Source organism: Ylistrum balloti, unplaced genomic scaffold (genome assembly GCF_031769215.1).
Source record: "Ylistrum balloti isolate Yb309-2 unplaced genomic scaffold, AGI_CSIRO_Ybal_v1 Utg370298, whole genome shotgun sequence".
Classification (NCBI taxonomy): domain Eukaryota; kingdom Metazoa; phylum Mollusca; class Bivalvia; order Pectinida; family Pectinidae; genus Ylistrum; species Ylistrum balloti.
In genome coordinates this window covers 388,283-412,902 of record NW_026782224.1, presented here as the reverse complement: position 1 = coordinate 412,902, position 24,620 = coordinate 388,283, and the positions used below count along the sequence as shown (strand labels likewise).

The 24,620-nt window shown below is 36.6% G+C and overlaps 1 protein-coding gene across 1 annotated transcript; it reads left to right on the top strand.

Moving 5' to 3' along the window:
• Window positions 1-4,402: 4,402 nt before the first annotated feature.
• Window positions 4,403-24,085, top strand: LOC132553108 (uncharacterized). The gene is made up of 21 exons (XM_060217320.1): window positions 4,403-4,467; window positions 5,029-5,080; window positions 5,447-5,608; window positions 5,857-5,952; window positions 7,466-7,543; window positions 7,754-7,903; window positions 11,652-11,801; window positions 12,174-12,254; window positions 13,562-13,714; window positions 14,262-14,348; window positions 16,069-16,152; window positions 16,270-16,320; window positions 16,458-16,613; window positions 17,378-17,473; window positions 19,218-19,271; window positions 19,440-19,514; window positions 19,688-19,873; window positions 20,843-21,053; window positions 21,661-21,768; window positions 22,198-22,293; window positions 22,639-24,085. The coding sequence occupies exons 2-21, from the start codon at window positions 5,073-5,075 to the stop codon at window positions 23,131-23,133; spliced, it is 2,577 nt and encodes an 858-aa protein (XP_060073303.1). The 5' UTR covers window positions 4,403-4,467; window positions 5,029-5,072; the 3' UTR covers window positions 23,134-24,085.
• Window positions 24,086-24,620: the final 535 nt, after the last annotated feature.

Below are 24,620 nucleotides of genomic sequence, written 5' to 3'. Positions count from 1 at the left end.
TGGCACTGCCAGTATTGGAATACATCTGCTACACATATGTTTGCTATATTCGGCAGTGACGGAAAACAACTGCATTTTAGCAAGTGCGGTACTTAGACAGAATGACTCACTTTAATAATACGATTAGAAGTAAAAATACTTGTGGAAATAATCAATTTTATGTGCTGTAATGAACATGTTGATTTATGGATATTCATAAAATCGCTCTTTTATCCGACAAACACAGATGAAACAACAAAACTGTTTAATTTTCAGTAATCTGATTATCAATCAATGTTGCATGATAGACAGAACACGTGGTCAGTGTATTAAAATATGAGCTGTATTTCGGCTCAAGACAGAAAGACAAACTTGGCTCGCCAGAGCCTCGTCACATTTGTCTTTCTTTACTCTCGTCGAAAACAGCTTTTGTTTTAAGACACTGACCATGTATTCTCTGTTTTAACCATAAAGTTCTGACTTTATGAACAAATTTATCAAGTGATTAATCCTTTCGTCCATGTATGTTATAGTTTTCATTTGAGACGATGGTTAACACTAATAGCGATTGAAAACTGTATTCTCGAGCTTTCGAAAACGTCTGTTAACTTTTCCAAATTATTGAGTCTTGATGACGTATGTTCACTCTGTGGCGATTGGACGAACAGTCATAACGCTGTCCTCGGGTTAAAGAAGATAAATGGCATAAGATACTTTTGTCAACAGCGGAAAAGTCAGGTTCGGCTCTAAATTGGCACGGACTTTTTAAAAATAATTTTCTGTTTGCTAAGAAGTTCCGTCCACTGTATACCAAGCTCAATAAACATTGTTAATTCCTTGATAAATTATTGCTTTTATTTTTTTAAAGATCAAATGTTTTTCTTTTGATAACTTTTAATTATGAAATTTTACGTTGATATGTAAATGCTATCACTGATGTTTACTGTTTTAAGTCAACCCTAATATTTTTACAGTAAAAAAATATTATAATTTAAATGGCCTTTAACCATATCAAAAGTTTTAAATAGAGCCTCCGTCCATAACTGTTTATTTCATTGTCATTGCTGCTATTATTTGTTTGAAATCGAATCAATCATAACACTAAGGATGAATCATATGACGGTAATACATATACCACCGGATAAATGACAAAATGTCTCATCTCTTATCCCTGCCAGGAAATACCAAATACTGGAAAACAAACAATGACGGAAACATTAGCTTTGGCCTTATGTGTTTCTGTTTACCTCTTGAAATATAGAGTCATGTTGTGTTCAACTGGAATATCATACAATTGTTTTTGATAAATGAAAAAAAAAGTTAATATCTGAATAACAGATTTCAAATCCATATTTAGGCATTTACCGTTATTCATACATGTCCATCACGTGACCATCAATGAGAAGTCACTTAAAAAGGACGCGATGTATGAAATATACATGTTGAATACTTATGCAAAATATCAATGTTTATTGAAACAAAAGAAACAATATATGGTATTCCAGTACAAAATATCATTTTGTTGATGACAACTGAGATTACAGAAGAAACAATCACGATTTCCGAATGTCAAAAGGCTTCGATGTTAAGATCACAAAAGGACAGAGCTCGTGACGACTGTTTTATAGTGTAAACTGAGCTAAACTGTAAACCTAGTGTAAATGTCCTGGTTCTCATTTGAGAAAGTGATATTAATTACTTGGATTGACCAAGATTTACATCGCAGATGTTATCGATGAAGCAGAAATGGCTGCTCCTCTTGAACACCTGGTCGCATTTTCCTTACATTTCAGGAGTATGTAAACACTTCTTTTGTTCATATTTTACGCTTGTTTGTGTTGAATTTGAGTTTTGATTATGATAATGTTCACACGTTGGTTATTTATTGTTGTTTATGTCATCATTGAAATTTCTAGAGATAATTGCTATATCTTCACACTATAACAGGGCCACAGCACAGAATGTGTATGAAGAAGGTCATCCTAACGAATTTAACTGCTTATGTTTGTAGATCGTGGAAATGTTCCGAATTAGAAATATAGTTTAAAATACATGATATGATGTATATAAAGTTCTTAAGTCTTTAAAAAAAACAATATTATTTTTTAATATTAACACAAAGACTACTATGTAATAATTACTTAAACATGTTCCTACATTCCTGGAAATTAAGAAACAAACAACGCACAGCGGGTAGTATTATCCGGAACATTGACCAGCATTGACCTGTAGAGTGTTGGTATTTTGAAGAAAACAAAGGAAGAACAGATAAATATAATGACAACTTCATTGGGTCGGAAATCTTTCACAAATACCTTTCCAGATGGATGACTGTGACGCATGAAATCAACCAACGAATCATAGGACACGTGACTGGATGACTGTGAGATGAGTTCCATGAAATCAACTAACGAATCATAGGACACGTGACTGGATGACTGTGAGATGGGTTCCATGAGATCAACCAACAAATCATAGGACACGTGACTGGATGACTGTGAGATGGGTTCCGTGAAATCAACTAACGAATCATAGGACAGGTGACTGGATGACTGTGAGATGGGTTCCATGAAATCAACTAACGAATCATAGGACAGGTGACTGGATGACTGTGAGATGGGTTCCATGAAATCAACCAACGAATCATAGGACAGGTGACTAGATGACTGTGAGATGGGTTCCATGAAATCAACCGACCAATTCATAGGACACGTGACTCTTCCTTATCTCGGAGTTGATAAAGAACTTCGACGTAAGGTTCACAATGCGAAAATTCGAAAATCCCCCAACCTCCCTCCCCCCAAAAAAAGAAAATCTTGTTTAGTGTTCCGAATACATAGATTAAGCTAATGAACTGGCTCCGTAACATGCATCTCCAGTGATATAGCAAGAAGCGGCACAGAACCTAAAGGAAGAAGACCAGTCTTAAACAGATTGACTAAGTACATATATTTGATTATGAGAATAATCCCATTTGGAAATGCAGTATCAGAATACACAAAGCCATAGTATTCCACATATAGGCATATACAATAAAATGTTCAATATCATGTGCGGTGTATGTAACAACGATAATGGAAGAAAAAATACTGGCCCATGAAGATATTTTCATGCTTTCCTTGCAACAGGGTAAATGAAGGTCCAGGAGGTAAGCGTCCATCAATGCAGAAATAGTATCTTAGAGTAAAGATGAGATAATGTGTTTAGGAAGGGTTAGCGCCTTTTACTTCATCGGTGACATCCACCATGTAAATTTTAGTCAATACGATTAAGACATATCCCGTTCCCTAAAGAGAACAAAGTAAATTAACTACTTACTCACCAAGCATACTTACGAACATATCACGTGACCAACTCTTAAAATATAAATATCTGGTTGCATGTAAAACTAAACCAAACAGGCAATATAACAATGGCTAATTACAAACATAGATATCAAATCTGACAACAGCAACAATAGATAACCGGCATCCCTATTTTCCAAACTGCTTGCAAAAAGCAAAATATTGCTATCAAATTTCTTTTTTCACCAATTTGCTTCCAAATCACAAATTCATAAGACAATGTTACATCATTTCAGAAGTCTTCTACTTCTTACTTGCCAATATTCTGAACATTTGAAAGTGGTTAAAAATTTAAGTCAAGACTGAAACATATTTTCATTATCTAAGGGCGAACCTGGTAAAAAGATAATAATCTCATATGAGGACGGACTAACGGAGAGTGATTTCAAAGACAGCTTTAAAGTTACCTTTCTATCTCACAAAGCAAGCATATAGATATGTCCTGCCATCATACACACCATGAGTACGTAGTTGATGAAATTTGATACAGAAATATGTACAAGGTATGACTGTCATTAGGTATGGTTTATAAATGACTGACATACAGGTAGAACTGTTTCATTTAACAAAAACCACAAACACTCGTTTCGTTCCTTTCATCATTTCACTAACGTAGGTTAGTACAAAGATTGAGTAGTATTAATAGAGCACACATCGTTATCTGCTGTCAGCAATATTACTTACACGTGATTAAAAATTTGTGATAATAACTATCGCTTTTATTTTCAGTAACAGATGGATTTTAAACTATTTACAGTGAATATATTTTCGTTTTGTATTTATATAGTATCTACTTGTGTTTCAGTCAAAATATCAACATGCAGTCATTAAATTTTATAAAATTTGTTTATCGATCCCCAATTTTTTCCGAAATAGTGAGTCCTCATGCGGCAGTTGGAAACTTTATCGAAGGTGTTGGTACACGTAAGGCGAAGGGCAATTATTGACATAACGACACATTTACAGTATGTGTGTAGGGCACTATGCTATATATAGACTGAGAGGCATTCCCAGAAGTTCGTCTGCAGTTTGATACATTGATACTGAGGTCACAGTTGATAACTCGCGATCAGATTTGTACAAGATACAAAGATAATGTGATCTAAATCTACAGACACTAACGTGTACGGACGACAAGGATATGGTAAATCGTTTTGTTCAGATATGCGGATTATATTGTGTATCTACTGTAGTATTTGTATAATCCCAATGGCAACCAATTCAAAATGTTGTTTAATTAACGTAGTATGTGTACGGTACATTTATAATTCCTTAAATCGATACTGATTGATGAATTAAACGGAAATACTCAATCATGCAATGTTTAAAAGATGATGAATGTCAGAAAATCTGTGTTGACTTTGATCAAGACAAAGTGGTTATAACATTACTTCCTTGTTCGGACAGAATGTCATGTTGTCACGACTTCGTAGACGGTAAAACACGTGTATCTGTCCATATTTATTTATTCGGTTAGCGAAGACACACATGGGTATGTTATAATGTCTATAAGTATAATTTAATGTCGCTTTATTGTTCATACATTGATTTTAATTTTCTACTTTCGCTTTAGGTAATCACAGTATTATTCAATTTTGAAAGTAAGGGAGATCACTCGAATGCATATATTGAGGATATATTATCCGCCGGTATTCATTATTCTTATTGATTAATAATGCTTCCAACCAATTCTGTTGAAATATAGGTAGAATGATCCCACAACTGTAGCTTGACGTGAGAACAAAAGATATGGATAAGTATGTTTTCACACACGTACCTTTGTATCGTTCCGTTTTTCTGATAAGTGTAACCCAAACTAGTGAGCCCATTATTCTTTACTTAAGTATAATGAAGTTTTAATGATGATCACAATCTGTTGAGATATACCTCTAATGATATTCCGATATCATGAATGGGTTGTGTAACAGGAAATAAACCATCGTGCTGACAGCATTGCCATGCATATTCATCAGAAAATGTCAAGTACAAAATAGATTAGAACAATTGATATTGAGATATTGACTTAAGATTGTTACATTGTAATTTGATTTCAGTTTTTCGTTATGCTGACAGCCAAATCTATTTTTCAATGCTTATTAACACCATTGTCCATTTGTGATTAGAAATATAATGGATAATGACAACATTGGGACACGCCCACAGACGTCATCGGGTGACAATCGGACCGACCATTCAGAAGTTCACCAGGCACATGCTCACTTTCCCGCCGAAGTATCGAGAAATGCAGCAGCAGATGAATTTCCACACATACCTCCTACTCATCAGTAAGACATACAATTTCCCTAGATAAAATGGTTTTAACAGCTGACCGATTTCACTGTAGTTTGTTTTCAAATATTAAGAAAATGGTGGTCATATTTGTCTCTTTTGTTCCAGAAAACATTATCCCATGTTACAATCCAATATCCAGTGAATTAAGTAGGCTTCTTAATTTCCGTGTAATTAAAAAGAGTGTAAAACTATATGTTCTTTATGTACAATGGATTTAGTATATGCATTTCCTAATCGACAGGTGCAAACATGATAGAGCCAAGCCCAGGTCGGAATCAGAATTGAAAGCGATTTTCAAATTTTCCCAAACTGACAATGGATCGGTCGATATTCCTAGGTAATTTACATGTATATATGATTATATATTGGATGTGAAGGAACAGAAATAGGTATTATAAACAAAATTGTGAGGGAAGGGATTATACTCCACACACACGCACACACACACACACACACACACACACACACACAACTTCTCACACACACACACACACACACACACACACCACCACCACCACCTATCTCTCTTTCTCTCTCTCTCTCTCTCTCTCTCACACACACACACACACACACACACACACACACACAAACTCTCTCTAACACACACACACACTCTCACAACCTCTCTCACACACACACACACACACAAACACACACAACCACCACCACCACCACCTCTCTCTCTCTCTCTCACACACACACAAACTCTCTCTAACACACACACACACACACACACACACACACACACACACACACACACACACACACACAAACAAACACACACAGATATATATATATATGCACAAAGTAAATACGACAGTACAGACAAGTAAAGTGTCAAATTCTGGAAGCAGTCTCTCCCTCTATCAAGACACTGATATTACACAGATAGTATATCACACACACACAGAACATAAAACAAATACAAAGTTATAAACTAAAATCGAGAAAAGTAGTGGTAGATTTAGGTGTTTCGATAATCCGTTTAGCAGATGGCCGCAAAAGGCCTTTTATAAGGGGCAACAAATCATGTTAGGTTGTTGTATGAAAGATGCTGATTCAAATATCAGAAGAAAAACATTTTGTGACACTCCTAGGAATGAAGTTTATCGGTACATCGCGATCCCACTATCAACAAGGAACGATTAATTAATAATAAGAAATGTTTTTGTAAAAAAAAATAATGAATGTATGTATAGTTACAATAAAAAGTATTTTGACACCCATATTTATATACGGTTGCCTCGGTGGTGACGTAAGATGTACCGACTGTCACGATTCTCTGTTATCTATATCAAATTGTGTTTCCAATGAATATTCATTATAACTCGAAATATTGATCGGACCTTTAGGAAGAATTTATCTCACACACACCTAACGGTGCTAAGGGACATTCCAAAAATTCTTCATTAACGAAAAGGATCTGACTAACTTAACATTATGTCGTCTTTTGTGTCAGAATCCTGTTGATAATGTGGCGGACTAACTTAACATTATGTCGTCTTTGGGTCAGTATCCTATTGATAGTTTGGCCCTAACTTTTCGAAATGTCAAAGAGCGTAGTCCGCAGAGCACAGTAATACTAAGACAGAAAATAAAGCTTTCCATAAAAACACAATAAAGAATGAGATTACATAAAAATTAAGACCATGTAATGTATGTTCCGGTATCATGACAGAAATGAAACAACGGACGTCTGGTAATAAATATATCCAGTAATTCGTCCTTAACGACCTGTTACACACGCCATTATCTTGCAGCTGTTTTCCATGTCTCGAAAATGTCGCTAATTCATGTATTTCAACAGGTTTTCGTATGCTTAACTTCTCGTGTTATTGTGTGTATTCCAGTGTTTTGAAACACATGTGCGGATATCTCACTGGACTAGAATTGGTTAGAAAGCAGTTGCTAAGTCGTGTCAGTCGAAGGTAAATACGTTTTGTTTTATAAATCCATATTCAGTTAACGAACTTCCCATATTTGGAAGTATGACATAATGTGGTAGTGTAAAATTTGAAATTTACCTCACAATAACAAAGAAATACCGAAGTAAACCCTGTAATGAGGATAGCGGTATATTTGGTTTTGAGAAGATTAGTTAAAATTGTAATAATCTACTATCCTCTTTTCGTGAATAGACACGTCTCGATGGAAATACCTTCGACAGACCATAGTGAACATCTTGATGACTTTTCAAGTGATGGGGAATTTATGAGGATTGGCTCCACTTCGAACGAGTATCGAGAACGTTTGGAGGACGTGAAAGCATTTAAAACTGGACACGCTTGGTTTGAGTAAAGCATTTTAAAATAAGTTGTAATGTATAAAACGAATCATTTGCTGACAGTATCCCATTATTCCGTCTCTATCAGCGCACCTTGAAAACTACTTATACTCTTTTACATCCGTTTTTACTCTACAGCCCGAAAGGGTGTGGGGTATTGCCATCACGCACGATGTCCGTCTGTCTGTCTGTCTGTCTGTCTGTCTGTCTGTCTGTCTGTCTGTCTGTCTGTCTGTCTGTCTGTCTGTCTGTCTGTCTGTCTGTCTCTGTCTGTCCGTCCGTCCGTCCGTCTAGGCGTCAAGGCGTCCGTCTCGCCGTCCGTCCGTCCGGCCGTCCACAATTGCATACCGCTTATTATCTCAAAAACTACATCACCGGTCATCACCATTTTCACTGGGGATGTTGGGCCTATGGACCTACACAACCCTATTGTTTTTCGTCACCGCGTGATATCCAATATGGCGGTTACGGCCGCCATGTTGAATTTGCATTCCGCTCATTATCTCAAGAACGACAACACCGGTGGTCACCATTTTCGCTGAGGATGTTGGGCCTATTGACCTATACAACCCTATTGTTTTTCGTCGCCGCCCGATATCCAATATGGTGGTTACGGCCGCCATCTTGAATTTGCATTCCACTCATCATCTCAAGAACCACATCACTGGTGATCACCATTTTCACTGAGGATGTTGGGCTTATGGTCCTACACAACCTTTTTTGTTTTTCGTCGTCGCTTTTGAATTTGCATTCCGCTATATCCAATATGGCGGTTTTTCGTCGTCGCCCGATATCGGCCGCCATGTTGAATTTGCATTCCGCTCATTATCTCAAGAATGTCGGATATAACAAGAACTGAAACTTCCGTAGGTCCATAAGCCCAACATCTCCAATGAAAATGGAGATTCGCAGTGATGTCTTGACATAATGAGCGGAATGGAAATGCCAACAAAAATCTACAGGCTTATTTACGTCCATAGAGCCAAAATGCTCGGTGAAAATGGCGATCTCCGGTGATCTCATTCTTGAGATAACTTTCCACTCACCCCAACCACACATTTCTAACTTTATAATAAGGCTGTGGGATATTGCCCGCGTTTGCGGAGCTATTTTTTGATAATGAACAGGAGTTCATTCAATATACATTATGTTGAAGTGCAAAGTAGAACTGTACGAAACCAAACAGTTGTTGTTCTTTTATCAGAAACTGATAAAAGCGAATCAAGCTTAGTTCATTTGGCAATGAAAATTCATTTTTCATTTACAAATGGTATTTTATTTAATCTAGACACAGTTATACCTATAAGCAATTTAAATAATGAGACGACTAATTCTGTTTGGTAATTATGAGAATCATTTCTTATGTATATACTTGATAAAATATTATAAACATATCAAAATCATGTTTTAGCTATACTAGCTGGTTTTGATATACTAACGGAAAAAAGAAACGCAAGTTCGGGTTTTGTAAATATGACTCTTAGACGCGTGGACGAAATTTGATTAAATTTGACACTGAGCTACCTGCGTGTATTGTGTTGGGAACATATTCTTCAGTTAAAGTTCAGCCGACCGTGACCCCACTCGACGCTGCATGCTTTCAGAAGACTTTTCAAGAAAACGCGCATCCGGGGTACTCCTGCACCATATGTGCTGGTCAATCATTAAAAATCAAATATAGGAACAGTACAGATGCCGCTATAGGATGATGTCGATAGGGGTAGGGCCATTGCTCTGATAATGCAGGGCATTCACAATGTAATGTAGCCCAACAATATGGTGTACATGAGACATTATAATCCCTGTTAGTTGGACTTCTCAGAGTCATAGGGACATTTAGTGACCGTCCTAGGAGCGGACGTTTCTTGCACCTCCGTAACAGACTTCAGACGGCACGCCAAGTTGTCAGTATTCATGGTCGGCCAGTGTGTCCGAAAACGGTTAGGAATCGGTTGCGGGAAGTAGTTTTTATTGGTCCGCTATTTACGTAGAGGAGACGCCAATGTCTAATGCAATGGCTGCTTGCTCGTGTACCTAACCGTTTGGGCCATTGGAGAATTGTGCTGTTCACTGACCAGTCTTGCTTCACGCTACATAGGTCATATGGACGACAACGTGTCTATCGACGTCATGGTGAGTGACATTATGATGGTTGAGTAACAGAAAGCGATAGATTCAGAGGAGGATTATCCATGGCAATCTTACAACATATCAGGACCAGGTCTTGATTCCGCACGTCCTTCCTCTTATCCATCAACATATCAGGACCAGGTCTTGATTCCGCACGTCCTTCCTCTTATCCATCAACACATCAGGACCAGGTCTTGATTCCGCACGTCCTTCCTCTTATCCATCAACACATCAGGACCAGGTCTTGATTCCGCACGTCCTTCCTCTTATCCATCAACACATCAGGACCAGGTCTTGATTCCGCACGTCCTTCCTCTTATCCATCAACATATCAGGACCAGGTCTTGATTCCGCACGTCCTTCCTCTTATCCATCAACATATCAGGACCAGGTCTTGATTCCGCACGTCCTTCCTCTTATCCATCAACACATCAGGACCAGGTCTTGACCGCACGTTCCATCAACACATCAGGACCAGGTCTTGATTCCGCACGTCCTTCCTCTTATCCATCAACACATCAGGACCAGGTCTTGATTCCGCACGTCCTTCCTCTTATCCATCAACACATCAGGACCAGGTCTTGATTCCGCACGTCCTTCCTCTTATCCATCAACATATCAGGACCAGGTCTTGATTCCGCACGTCCTTCCTCTTATCCATCAACATATCAGGACCAGGTCTTGATTCCGCACGTCCTTCCTCTTATCCATCAACACATCAGGACCAGGTCTTGATTCCGCACGTCCTTCCTCTTATCCATCAACATATCAGGACCAGGTCTTGATTCCGCACGTCCTTCCTCTTATCCATCAACGTAGCCTTACGTTGCAGCAGGACAACGCGAGGCGTCATGTTGATGGGTTTGTCGTGACGTTCTGGCTCAAAACAACGTCCCAGTTCTTGATTTGCCACCATACAGTCTAAATTTGTTCCAAGTTGAGCAGTTGTGGGACAAGCTGGACACAAGGGTTAGGAAACGCTCAACTAACACATGCCCATATTCAAGAGGGAAATAATATTCCTCAAAGGACAATAAACATATTGATGGGATAGGTGTTAAGAACTGAAGCCTGAGGTGGGCGCACACGCTACTGATTTGAATTAGGAAAGTCGTAGGGTACCCTTGTTCACACAAACGCCATCTGTGATAGGACATCAAAAACATTTAAATGCATCCAGTAATGACGAAATAATCGAAAAACCCAAACAATAAACTTATTATCAATGAATCATGTAAAGCAATAATTATCGAAAACAAACTTTTTTCCATTAGTATATTATATTAAGGCAACGATGAAAAGAAACTATAAAAATTAAAATAATAATAATAACCTTTATGTTACTTTATTGAGAAGAAATAAGCTCATATGTAATCGCGCAGGTCGTTGGTATGCTGTGTCAAATCTGGCAGCATGCAAATGTTATCTGTTAAGAGGTTTTTGTCAGTTATAGTAAATCAATGTGATACAACGAGATTGTAAAGTATTAATTTCTTCATATATATCCAGGTTATAAAATATAATAGTTGACGGAGTCTTGAGCAGTCATAAACTTGTACCAATTATTGTGCTTTTTAAAGTGTACTTGTGTTTGTCATTTTGTATGTGATTTAAACCTGAAGCGTGAAACAAACCTATTTCTGTAACAGGATCCACGAACACTTTGCTGTCCGATGTTGTCACGAGGAGAAAACGCTAGCCGAGATAGTAAAGCGACTTAGACATAACCCTCCAAGTGACACTGTACATTTCTGTACAAGCAATCAGAAAACGTAATTGTATTTTATAACTTTTTCATTTTGTCTTTATACAAGATCAATTGATAAGAAAACCCCGGAAATTTGTTCTGTGATATATCACTTATTGAAATCGTGATATGTCAGATGAAGCTCTGAATATATCATATGATATATATTGATATAAAATATTATTAATTCAGCGAAACCCTTTATTATTACTGAAAACGCAAATCATCGTCACCGTAGCAGTGCCAGTGATCTTTGGCTTTGTCCAATCATTATGCTTCTATTCACAGCATTAACATAATCCGATATTTTGTATCTTTGAGGCGAAAAATGAAACAGGTTGAATAAATTGAGTTCTTTAACTGATTCTTAGCAACGTGCATGATTACTCTATTTCAGATATTCCGAATCTTTGATACAAAGGTGGAAAGTTCTCACTGCAGTCAACAAAACTTTATCAAAACACATGGAAAGTTTGAGGTATGTGAGAGAAGAAAATATATGTTTATATAGATTATGACACAGCATTTGGTGGTACTAATAATTGCGTTAAGACAAACTGGTACGAAATTATGTAGAGTGTCCGATATCTTACAACAAACTCTCTTCTAAAAAATATTTCTCCTATAAGAACATTTAATTTTCCACCCTAAACACCACCATACCCCATTCTAAACTGAAGGAACACCCTCATTCTCTTGTTATGAGAGCTTTCGTCTCCAAGAAAGGTGGACGGCGGTATACATATATGGCTGTTAACTTTAGTGAAGCGTATTTCGTAAAACGTACTTCCAAATCAAAGAAGAAATATACGGAGGACGAAATCATAATATATATACAGTTTTTGGTCAACAACATCTTCTTAGAGTTTAGTAGTAAGATATTCCAATAGACTATTGACATACCTATGGGAACCAACTGCGCCCCTATGTTGGCTGACTTGTTTCTGTTTTCATACGAGGTTGAATTTGTTGAAGAGCTTATCAAAACAGGTCACAAAGCTATATTGATGGCGTCTTGTCTTTAAATGGAAAGAAATTTATTGACAACGTCCATCGTATATATCCACCAGAACTGGAAATCAAAGATACGACAGAATCTTCTACATCAGCTGCTTATCTCGATCTTTTCCTACAACGAAACCAAAAAGGACAGTTTTCCATCAAGCTGTATGATAAACGTGATGATTTTAATTTCCCTATTGTGAATTTTCCTTTTCTGGATAGCAATATACACGCATATCCAACCTATATATATAATGATATATAATGTAACGGTTGATTCGATCTTGAAGGACCTGTTCCCATTATCACGATTTTCGTGCAAGAAGTCATCAACTGACTGTCAAACTCATAACACATGGGTTCCAAAGATGCAGGTTGATGAAAACTATTAAGAAGATTTATGGTCGCAAACGTGACCTCATTGAGAATTATTTCTTAGTGCTAGACATATTTGATGCTCGTTAATTTGCCTGTTGGTTCCGTTGTTGTATATTTTGTTCTAATTTGAGAACGCGATATTGCTTACCTGGATTGACCAAGGTTTACATGACAGGTATCGTGATGAAGCAGAAGACACTTACTTTCCGGAAAACCTGGTCTTATTCTCCTTGTACTTTTTCAGGTGTCTACGTATAAATCTTTCTTTCTTTTCTGTTGCCGAACTGTAAACACTATAAACATATACATGTTATTGACTGACATTTAGCGTGATATACGTATAATTTGATTAAAACACCATCCTGGAGAGTCTGCCCTTCGATATTATATATATTTATTTTCCAGCTCTAATTACCCATGCTTAGCAGAATATTCAAACATTGAACAACATTTTGGGAATGATGGATATCTTGAAACGTTGAATGTCACCGGTGAAATTCCGATACCGCAGGAATGGACAAAGAAAGGAAAATATCATGATTCACTGGAAACCAGACGGTAAGTAAATCAAAGCCTACAAACCAAACGCAATCCACAGACCGCAGCAACAGGAACGAAATACTCGGTACATTGATGGTATTAGTTGTAATATTTCAAACTTGGAATTGAGATAAATGCGTTTAATACCAATTTCAAAATTCGACCCCTGGGATCCTGTTTAAACTTTTCCAAGGGTCGTTTTATTATTTGAGCAAATACATATCAATAGCGTACAGTTAGGTTATGATTTTTTGTCGATGTTTTGATATAATTTTAATTGACTGTCTAATGTTTTTCGTAACCGAAATATAGATTTAAGTCATCAATGCAGCTTAGTAGTTGTTTTTACAAGCGTTGGTAACATTTCTGTGGTTGACATATCTAATCAGACTTATTTGGTGTCAACGACATCTCAATAACATTAGCAACAGTGACGTCAAGAATGAATTAAACTTCACCGTTGTCTCGTCCCTCTGATATTGACTGATATTTTGCGATACGCGAGTGTAACGTACATACATCCCTTTTTTTCTTAATATAATTAATATATTAATTTTGTTTTCAGAATAATTGCACAAACTGAGAAAAGCTGTAAGGCAATGAACGAAAAGATAATGATGGACATTGGAAAAATGAATGAAGTACGCAAAGAGTAAGTACAAGCTTCGTCCTGAAAATAGTTTAAACACGATTTATCAAAAGAAAATTCAAACCACGCCATACTGATATTGTTCTCTGTCGCCTTACTAGCCTGTACTCCATTGAATATACCACTAGTGACATATACCCTAGGCCAGTTTTCATAGGCTAGGTCAGTCATAAATGATTTTGATATCATAATATGGAAAACTGCATTACGTCTTGAATTTAAACTGGCCTAACTGTCAGGCTGGCTCCGTTTGATTTGGTTTTCCCCTCATATCATGAATCAGCAGAGTTACTTGATGAGCACTCATGATAGAAACAAAAATGATAGACACAAGAGTGAAATATGTTTGTTATCGCTGTAGACACTAATAATAGTCCTATTTCATTATTTTTTCACAAGTCAAATCACAAGTATATTAAGTACATATATAGAAGGACGAAGCTGACCAGCTTTTCGTGGGCAATCCGTTTACTTCATTTTAACTGTTTATATTCTCCAAGAACATGTCTCTTATTCATGTCACTACTAGACAAAACTTGCTCTAAAACGGTCAGAGTTTGAACTATCACAAATGATTACGCGGCTGAAAATATGGCGGCAACCTAGCTGTCACTGTTGTTGACATAGATCCTCCTGTAATGTCTAGGTCCACTCTCGAGATGTTCGTTTGGGGATTGGGTTGGTCCTTGGTAAGATCATTTGAGTTACATGGCTTGCTGACTTTAAAGGAAATTTATGTTAATCATGGAAATACATGCCGTGTCACCAGTAAATAACCCCATTATGTTTACTTTTTTTTATCAGGTTTTATTATTTGTTTCTGTTCTCATTTTTTTTCATTTGTGCAAGTCTACAAAAGCGTCTTGTAACTCTTTTATTCGTGGTATAATTCGCTTGATTTCATTGGCAAAAATGTTATATTTGTTTTTATTTCAACTTCATTTGATATTGTATGAAATTCGCTTTGAAGTTGAAGAACACATATACATGTATATGCCATTCTTCTTTTCTATTGAACGAAGAAAGTATTGTTTAATGCTAAAAAGGATAAAAAGAGAAATTGACACTGTCTTTCGTATAACAATAATATTTTAGATATCTATGAATTACTAATGGAATCAAAATACCATAGGTTGGAAGTAAAGGGATGTTTACATCCAGGAAAGGAATATTCACAGTAGGAAAATTGAAATTCCCACGCATATTATACAGCTTGATAAGAAGCTGTCCATGTTTGGTTTCCTTGTGTTTTTACCGTGTAAATCTTTCATATTTTGCCCTAGTTTTATTGAATCTGAATTTTGATTATAGTGACATGTTGATATTTTTTATGTGTTTTGGTTGGTATGTACGATGGGCATGGTTTATACATCTTTTGCCATCGAAAGATAAGACGTTATCAATATATCTGAAAGTGCAATTGACGGTCTTTGTTACCTGTTTTGATAAGTTCTTTGATGAATGATCTCTCGTGTGAAACTAAAACGTCAGCCAAAAGGGGATCGCACTCTGTTCCCATAAGTATATCAATAGTTTGTTGGGGCATTTTACACGTGACGGATGTCTGGTCAGCTAGAATTTTGACCATTATTACGAGTCCTTCCTGCTTTATTTCTTTTTATTTGGATAAAAAAAATACATAACAACATGTTAGCATAATCATAATGGGAAGTTACTTTTTTTAATGTAGAAACTAATATTTCCTTACTTCATTTTTTTAAAGAAACTTTGTCAGGATGTACAACAGATGTACTGGACTGGAGAGAATAGTAAACAAACTTACAGATATCAACAACGACATTAGCAGGTAAGACTGGAGAGAATAGTAAACAAACTTACAGATATCAACAACGACATTAGCAGGAAAGACTGGAGAGAATAGTAAACAAACTTACAGATATCAACAACGACATTAGCAGGTAAGACTGGAGAGAATAGTAAACAAACTTACAGATATCAACAACGACATTAGCAGGTAAGATATGAAATGATTTCAATATATGATACAGGACATATATATATATATATATATATATATATATATATATATATATATATATATATATCTTTCCATTTTTCGTCATTCTGTCACTATCGTTACTATTGTGATAGGAACCAGGTTGCTGAAGTGGATTTCACACAGGAAGAGACCTGGTATAACAAGTTCAGCTACGTATACATCGACATGTATGCCAGGAATACTGAAAAGAAAGTTACGGAAGATGCAGCACATGAATGGGAATCATCAAAAAAAGACGAAAGGCCACGGTATGTGATTGTCTGATATCTAAAATGGTTTCCTGATTTATAATGGAACTTAGTTTTATCTACCTACACTTTAACACCGGTAGTAAATAAATTTGAGTGGTTAATCTATAGGATGTTGTGTTAACGGAATAATCATATCTACAATTAATACTTTATATATAAAAGCGGTTATTCATGCTTTAATTAGTACATCCATCCGTCTGAAAAAGTGCACAGAGAAAACGATATCACGAGGGATAATAAGACGCAGTGCGCGTGCTCTTGGTAAAGGTCAGGGTAGCATAACAAATTATAGAACGCTTTAGAGAAACCCTATGATAGAGGAGTATTCAGACAAGAAGTTTTGGCTGAAAATACACTAATATGATATTCTTTCGTTTTTCCTGAATCAATTTGAGAGAATATACCTTCTTGATTAGAGGTACCTTGTCATTAGATATTTCGGTCGTTCACCATCAGTTATTTCGAGGACGAAGATTATAATAATTATAATGGAACTGGACTAACCGAACTATCTATAAAAGTATAGCTCAACTATCGGATTTTGTTGGATACATTGGAAAATCAGACACCGGCTACATCTTGTTATCTGATATAGTGGTATTTATAAGTGCTTATACGTAACCGCATTAGATACAACACTGCGTTATGTTTTGAAACTGATATAATCTTGATCGATGTAACAATATTAACTTTCATTGACTATTCAATATAAATGCATTTTCTGCAGAAAACCGTATTCTAATACTTATATATTGAACCAGGATGTCGAAGAATATTGTCGACGGATGCAGTGCTTTACATCAAAAGTATGGTGAATTGGTTGGAATGTTAAGGGCACAAAGAGAATCAAGAGAGCAGTAAGTCACAACATCTTTTCATTGTTTTACAAAACAGTGATCCATCGTATGCTGGTTACACTGGTAATTGCTAGATTAACAAACTTATGACCTAAAAGTGATTTACCGACACAAATATACAGACGACATTGATATCAAATGTAAAGTACGGCCTCCAGTATGGGGACAATCATATCAAATGTAAAGTACGGCCTACAGTATGGGGACAATCATATCAAATGTAAAGTGCGGCCTACAGTATGGGGACAATCATATCAAATGTAAAGTACGGCCTCCAGTATGGGGACAATCATATCAAATGTAAAGTACGGCCTACAGTATGGGGACAATCATATCAAATGTAAAGTACGGCTTACAGTATGGGGACAAAAACATCAAATGTAAAGTGCGGCCTACAGTATGGGGACAAAAACATCAAATGTAAAGTACGGCCTACAGTATGGGGACAATCATATCAAATGTAAAGTACGGCCTACAGTATGGGGACAATCATATCAAATGTAAAGTGCGGCCTACAGTATGGGGACAATCATATCAAATGTAAAGTACGGCCTACAGTATGGGGACAATCATATCAAATGTAAAGTACGGCCTACAGTATGGGGACAATCATATCAAATGTAAAGTGCGGCCTACAGTATGGGGACAATCATATCAAATGTAAAGTGCGGCCTACAGTATGGGGACAATCATATCAAATGTAAAGTACGGCCTCCAGTATGGGGACAATCATATCAAATGTAAAGTACGGCCTACAGTATGGGGACAATCATATCAAATGTAAAGTACGGCTTACAGTATGGGGACAAAAACATCAAATGTAAAGTGCGGCCTACAGTATGGGGACAAAAACATCAAATGTAAAGTGCGGCCTACAGTATGGGGACAATCATATCAAATGTAAAGTACGGCCTACAGTATGGGGACAATCATATCAAATGTAAAGTGCGGCCTACAGTATGGGGACAATCATATCAAATGTAAAGTGCGGCCTACAGTATGGGGACAATCATATCAAATGTAAGTACGGCCTACAGTATGGGGACAATCATATCAAATGTAAAGTGCGGCCTACAGTATGGGGACAATCATATCAAATGTAAAGTTCCGCCTACAGTATGGGGACAATCATATCAAATGTAAAGTGCGGCCTCCAGTATGGGGACAATCATATCAAATGTAAAGTACGGCCTACAGTATGGGGGCAATCATATCAAATGTAAAGTGCGGCCTACAGTATGGGGACAATCATATCAAATGTAAAGTGCGGCCTACAGTATGGGGGCAATCATATCAAATGTAAAGTGCGGCCTACAGTATGGGGGCAATCATATCAAATGTAAAGTGCGGCCTACAGTATGGGGACAATCATATCAAATGTAAAGTGCGGCCTCCAGTATGGGGACAATCATATCAAATGTAAAGTGCGGCCTACAGTATGGGGACAATCATATCAAATGTAAAGTGCGGCCTCCAGTATGGGGACAATCATATCAAATGTAAAGTGCGGCCTACAGTATGGGGACAATCATATCAAATGTTAAATACGGTATCCAGTATGAGGACAATGATATCAGCGTTTACTACATAAACAGTTAAGTCATTAGCGATACGTTCCTGGAAAACCTTTGAGTAAATGTAACTGATAACATGTCTATTCTACAGGGTAATGCATCCCTAAATACTTGATATAACTACACTCAGTTGTTCCTAATGAACATTATCTATGGCAATCTTTTTCCAGTGGTATCAAAGCACACGTTTCGGAGTTAGAAGCAATGGTTGTTCAACTACAGAGGTGAGTCTTATTTAAAATCAAGAGACGTATCTTAACACTTTCATATTATGTTACAGGTAGGGTGTTATTTGTCAAAGAAGATGGTCGGGAACAAACTATCTCAGAATATCAGTTAAATTTCGTGCATCATCAGTTCCATTGATTATCCTGTTATTCTCCTATTTTCAGCAAGATGGCACAGATGCAAACAGAGTTCTATGACAAGGAGTTACGCTGGCATGAAAAGGACCTTAGGACACAACAGTACGAATATATTTACATCGCAAACACTTAGTAGAGATTACGTTTCATGAAATGATGATAATCATCATATTGTATGTCCTCAATATAAGCACTTAATGTATTCTGATCATAACTGAGTGGTTTCCTAGGATACGAAAGATATTAAACACCACAAATCTGATATACTTTTGCAGACAAAATGCAAAACTGACTGAACTGCTTGATCGGGCGACACCATACGTAAATCGAGATTATGAAGAACAATTGCGAGAGCATTGTCAACGACAGAAACAACAAATTGACAAACTACAAGAAGCCTTAATGGAGACGAGAAAAACAATGAAAGACTTGAAGGCGGAGAAAGAAATCTTACTTACACGGTATGGATTGTGTATACTAAGCAGTTTCTTCCAACAACTTTTTATACACCCTGTGTTGCTTGAGAACTAACACCAAGCTCACGCAGTTCCCGTTTACAATGCATACATGCATACACTTTCTCAACATTTTTTTGGTATTTGGCATATTCAATCAATTGCATCTTACTACGAGCTTCCCGGTGGACGAGAATGACTTTTTTGTCTTTTTGTCCGGTGCCGTCAACGGCCTGTTGTACAATTTGAACATAGTACCATTACATTGTGCAGTACCATTGACGTACAATGTCTCTAGTTAATCTGCTCTTAAGTCGTTAGAGCTAAACATTGAGGGTAATTGCGTATGAGATCTTGTTGGTTAACTGTAGTGTAATATTAGTCTAGGAATTCAAAACAAATAAAATATTTTGAAGTTGTAAAGGTAGATATGTCCGGAGAGGATGGTTTAGTGTTTAGACTTTATTGTCAGACCGTCATGTATGATTAATAATTATTTACTCTGTTGGTATTGAGTGTTTGAATATGTTGAAACGTTCATCTGATTGTATACAGCGATCATTTATATAATTCATGATATCATAGATTCGGTGTGCTTGCCGAACTGAACAGCCAATGAGCTTTTATACATGGCAGGGTTATAGTTTTGACACATTATGTGTTAGTACGGCGGCTAGAGGTATCGGGTTTTGTGTAAAGCTAACATCAAATATATACATTGTGGTTTGTCATGGACACAGTTCCGAACCATATATCTTGCGCTATGACAAACCAAACATGTGGTGGTAAGGTTGTTAGTAGGATAAAGAATAAGTTGATCCTGGTATAAAGTTTCATCCAAACGTGACACGTGTACATAGAGTGATTGAGAGGCTACAAATTGTCCAACAGCTACACAGGATACATCAGAACCCGGCATTGTGAGGTAGAATGACAATGATAATACATGATGTATAATTGAGATCTTTTTTTCAGATTAAGTAAACTAGCAGGAAATAAATTGGTTCATGGCAACCCCGCCATTACAGACCTCAGTGATTCTAACCGCCCTACAAAGCTATCAGAGAGGTATTCCGAGCTGTATGACAACGAATGGACGGATGCGTTAGAAGAATTAACAGATGAAACCAGTGTTGTCCATGGCGTTGAAGGGGTCTTCATCAGAACCCTCCGGGCTATTCTCATTGTATGTATTACAATATTAGATTAATTTATTCAAATCCATCCATACATCAGTTGCAATGAAATAGCGACATTGTCACTTTTTCCATGGCGAGTTAATGCGATCGAATGTATCAAGTCATGACCTTTCTGACACACAAGTACTCATAAATATCATTTTGTTTGTAGACCCATTACACTCAGACTTTCTAATCAGAAAAAAAGTAGGGTGTCGGAACAAGAATGTTAATAAAGGGAACATTTTCAATTCTTTACTTCCATTATACATGTAAAGTATGTGTGTCTAGCAGTATAAACTCAGTGGATTTTATTTTAGGAAATAAATATACATATTGATATATGTATATCCATATGGTTCCTCACAGTCGAGAAAAAAGAATGTACAAAAAATACAAATGCATTTCTGATGGTTTGTCAGTTATTCATGCACTCACTACAGTGTAAATAATCCAATGAACACCTCTACTCAATAACAGGTAGCTATACTCATCATAATAGGTGCGCTTGTAATACAGTTGATGTGTGGACCCCACGAACCGTCAAAGTGACGTAGATTTTGACTGTGTCATGATTGTGATATCTAATGAATCATGGTTATAAATACGTTACAGGAGGCATTCACGTTTTGTTGTGAAACCGAGGCGAGATATGAAGAAACGATCACACAGTCACTGATATGTTTGCCAAGTCCGGATCCAGAGAGTGCCGAACAAGAACAGGTACTAGACACGTATATTCATTGTTGTAGACATAGCCGTTATAAGTAGCTCTTTCAGTACAAATGTATAGCAGTGCAAAATTAATAAAGCTTTAAAAGTATGTTATTTTGTACATGTACGTAGGTACGCTTTCAGATCAAAATGTTTATCTTTCACTACAGACACTTAACTTCGCTTAGAAATATTCTACCAATAAACTTTAAAATGTTTCAGTGACTGAATATGTCAACTTGTACATTTTTGCTTGTCCAAACAAAAAGTAGATTTGCACTGTTTAGACAATAAGATCTCCTTTAGTATTAAATTTAATCTGAATGTCATTCACTTCCAATCGACTATTACTCGATCCCTTCTTAAAAATATTTATTATTTTCAATCTTTCTCAATTACAATCGTATCAATAATTATGGTTTCAATTTATGTAAACAGAAAGACATCAGGAAAACTCTAACACAAGAACAGATGACACAATTTGACGATCTTAAGAAGACATGCGTCCCTACGCTGATAACAGCTGTCGAATCTGTAAGTATGCAATCTTCAACTCGATGCTTTGCAGGAAGACATGACTGATCCATATAGTGTTAACCCTAATATATCTTGTCTTTTTCAAATACATGTCAAATATATAAGAAATTAGATTTCGTGCTTTGACTTTTCTTTCCTTTCAATTCTGTAGGATGGTTGATAATTCATTTCGGTAATATGCACTATTCTTTTGCTTGATATGCCATGAAATGCCTTTAAACCTTTACACTGTCCGCTTTATTGATTTAAAAAGAAATTTGTTTGGCTTTGTCTTCATTCACGATATCAGAGGTGTTGATGCATGTCCTACAAACGTCTAACTGTAGTTTTCACTCATCCTAGAAATTCCTGTCTTCGATGGAGAAGCGGTTCACGAATCTGTTCAAACAACTTGGAGGTCATATTAAAAGCGACCAAAATTTGCCTAGATCTGGAGAAGGTGATAGTGAGTCTGCTAACAAACAGGACGAAGCCGCCTCCGAGGGAAACCACAAACGATTTGATCTTGGACCCTCACAGACTATACCAAATCAGGACACCATCCAACAAGCCAACACTGCGGAAGAGTCAGAATACCAGGTCCCATTCTCATCACTAGAGAAAACCACAAAGTTCGCTAGAATCTGCGTCAATTTGTGTTGGTGGATGAGGATCAAGAAGCCCCCGATGCACATTGATGCAGATATGGAAGAAGGCAGTGACATCAACGTGGATTTCTACAAAAACTACACACAGAGAGGAAAGCGGGTTAAGTATCAAGTGTGGCCGGCATTGTTTCTTCACAAAGGTGGCCCATTGCTCTGTAAAGGCATTGTTCAGCCGTTTACGGAAGACTAAGATTGATAAGTTTTACTTTCGATACAAAACTTTATTGTGACCTAAAATAAACGAATTCGTGGAAACAAAATATATTCATAATGTTAACATTTTGCATGCTCTTGAAGACTTATATTGTCATGGACATGTGCGGAAATATAAAGTCAACATAACCCTCTTCATATGGTTGCTGTTAATATTCTAGTTTCAGCACTGTTATCACGTAGCACATTGCTGGATAAAAATCAGTCATACGAGAAATTCATTCTCGTGGGGAGTACGAGTCCACAAGAGGTATCCAGACACGAGAAAAGTGCACGCGTTGATACTTGTTGCAGGAGGTTGTTTTGGTATAACTTTTTCTGTGAGATGACGGATACGACTTCTACAAAAAGATTATACGAACCGGACAGGTTGACGTGAGCTTCACACATAAAAAAATAGTTCGCTATACCACTGATAACGATAGTATTTTCTTGTAAAATCACAATTGTGTTCTGTCACAACGCTATGACTAAGACATTAAACCTGCGCCTGAAGATTGCCGCTCGGCTAACAAAAGTAAAGGAAACCTAATTGTGTTGACTTGATGTCATATGTACCGGTGATATATAGTACCATGTGTAAAATGACTTTATCAAAAATTATCATTTATTCGGAAACGTATACAACGCATATAAGTTAATCTGTATTATTTATGAAATCGCCAGCGAACATGTATTTTGACTCTTGTTCCTATATATTATTAATACAGTGCTTTTGAGCAAATGGAATAGGTACCTCACATAAAATGTAAACAAAATATATTTACACAGCCACGTACATTCTAGTTTGTCAGGATCATTTTGCAGTTACAGCTGTGGTAGCAGTGTATTTCCCTTCACATTGCAGTACGAATATAACTTGTGAATGTTACAGGATAGAGAATGTATTAATGAAAATGTTCAACAATCTTTAGATAATATGACAGAAAATTGGCAGAAGATTCACATGTTTAGAATTTTCTTTACATGTGCAAATTTGAAGAACTTTCTGTAATCAACTAGTTTTTAGTTAAAGCTGAGTGAATTATAGTAACATTTTGTATTATAACCACAATCATGTGATCGCGCCAGAGTGCTTATTGTATGAACATATCCCTCAGATGATGGCCTTGTAGCGTATTCCTATCTTTACATGTGACTTATCTCTTTAGTGAAGTTCCTCTACACGATAAATTTGATCTCATGCTTAAAAATGTTGTCCTCTCGAAAACTGATTAATGTATGAATGTAAGTATATAACTACAATGTAATCAAACAACCCATATGTCCACTTTAATATGTATTCTTCCACAGGTATATCATTTAATTGTTGAAAGTCGTTTGTGTAAGGTTCACTTCAGGAAGAGGAGTTGTTGATGATACTTAATAATCGTTATTATATCACAGTAAGAATTTCAGTTGTCTCAATTTACGACATAATTTGCTGAATCACAGTTTGGAATAATTGTCTCTAACGACAGGTAT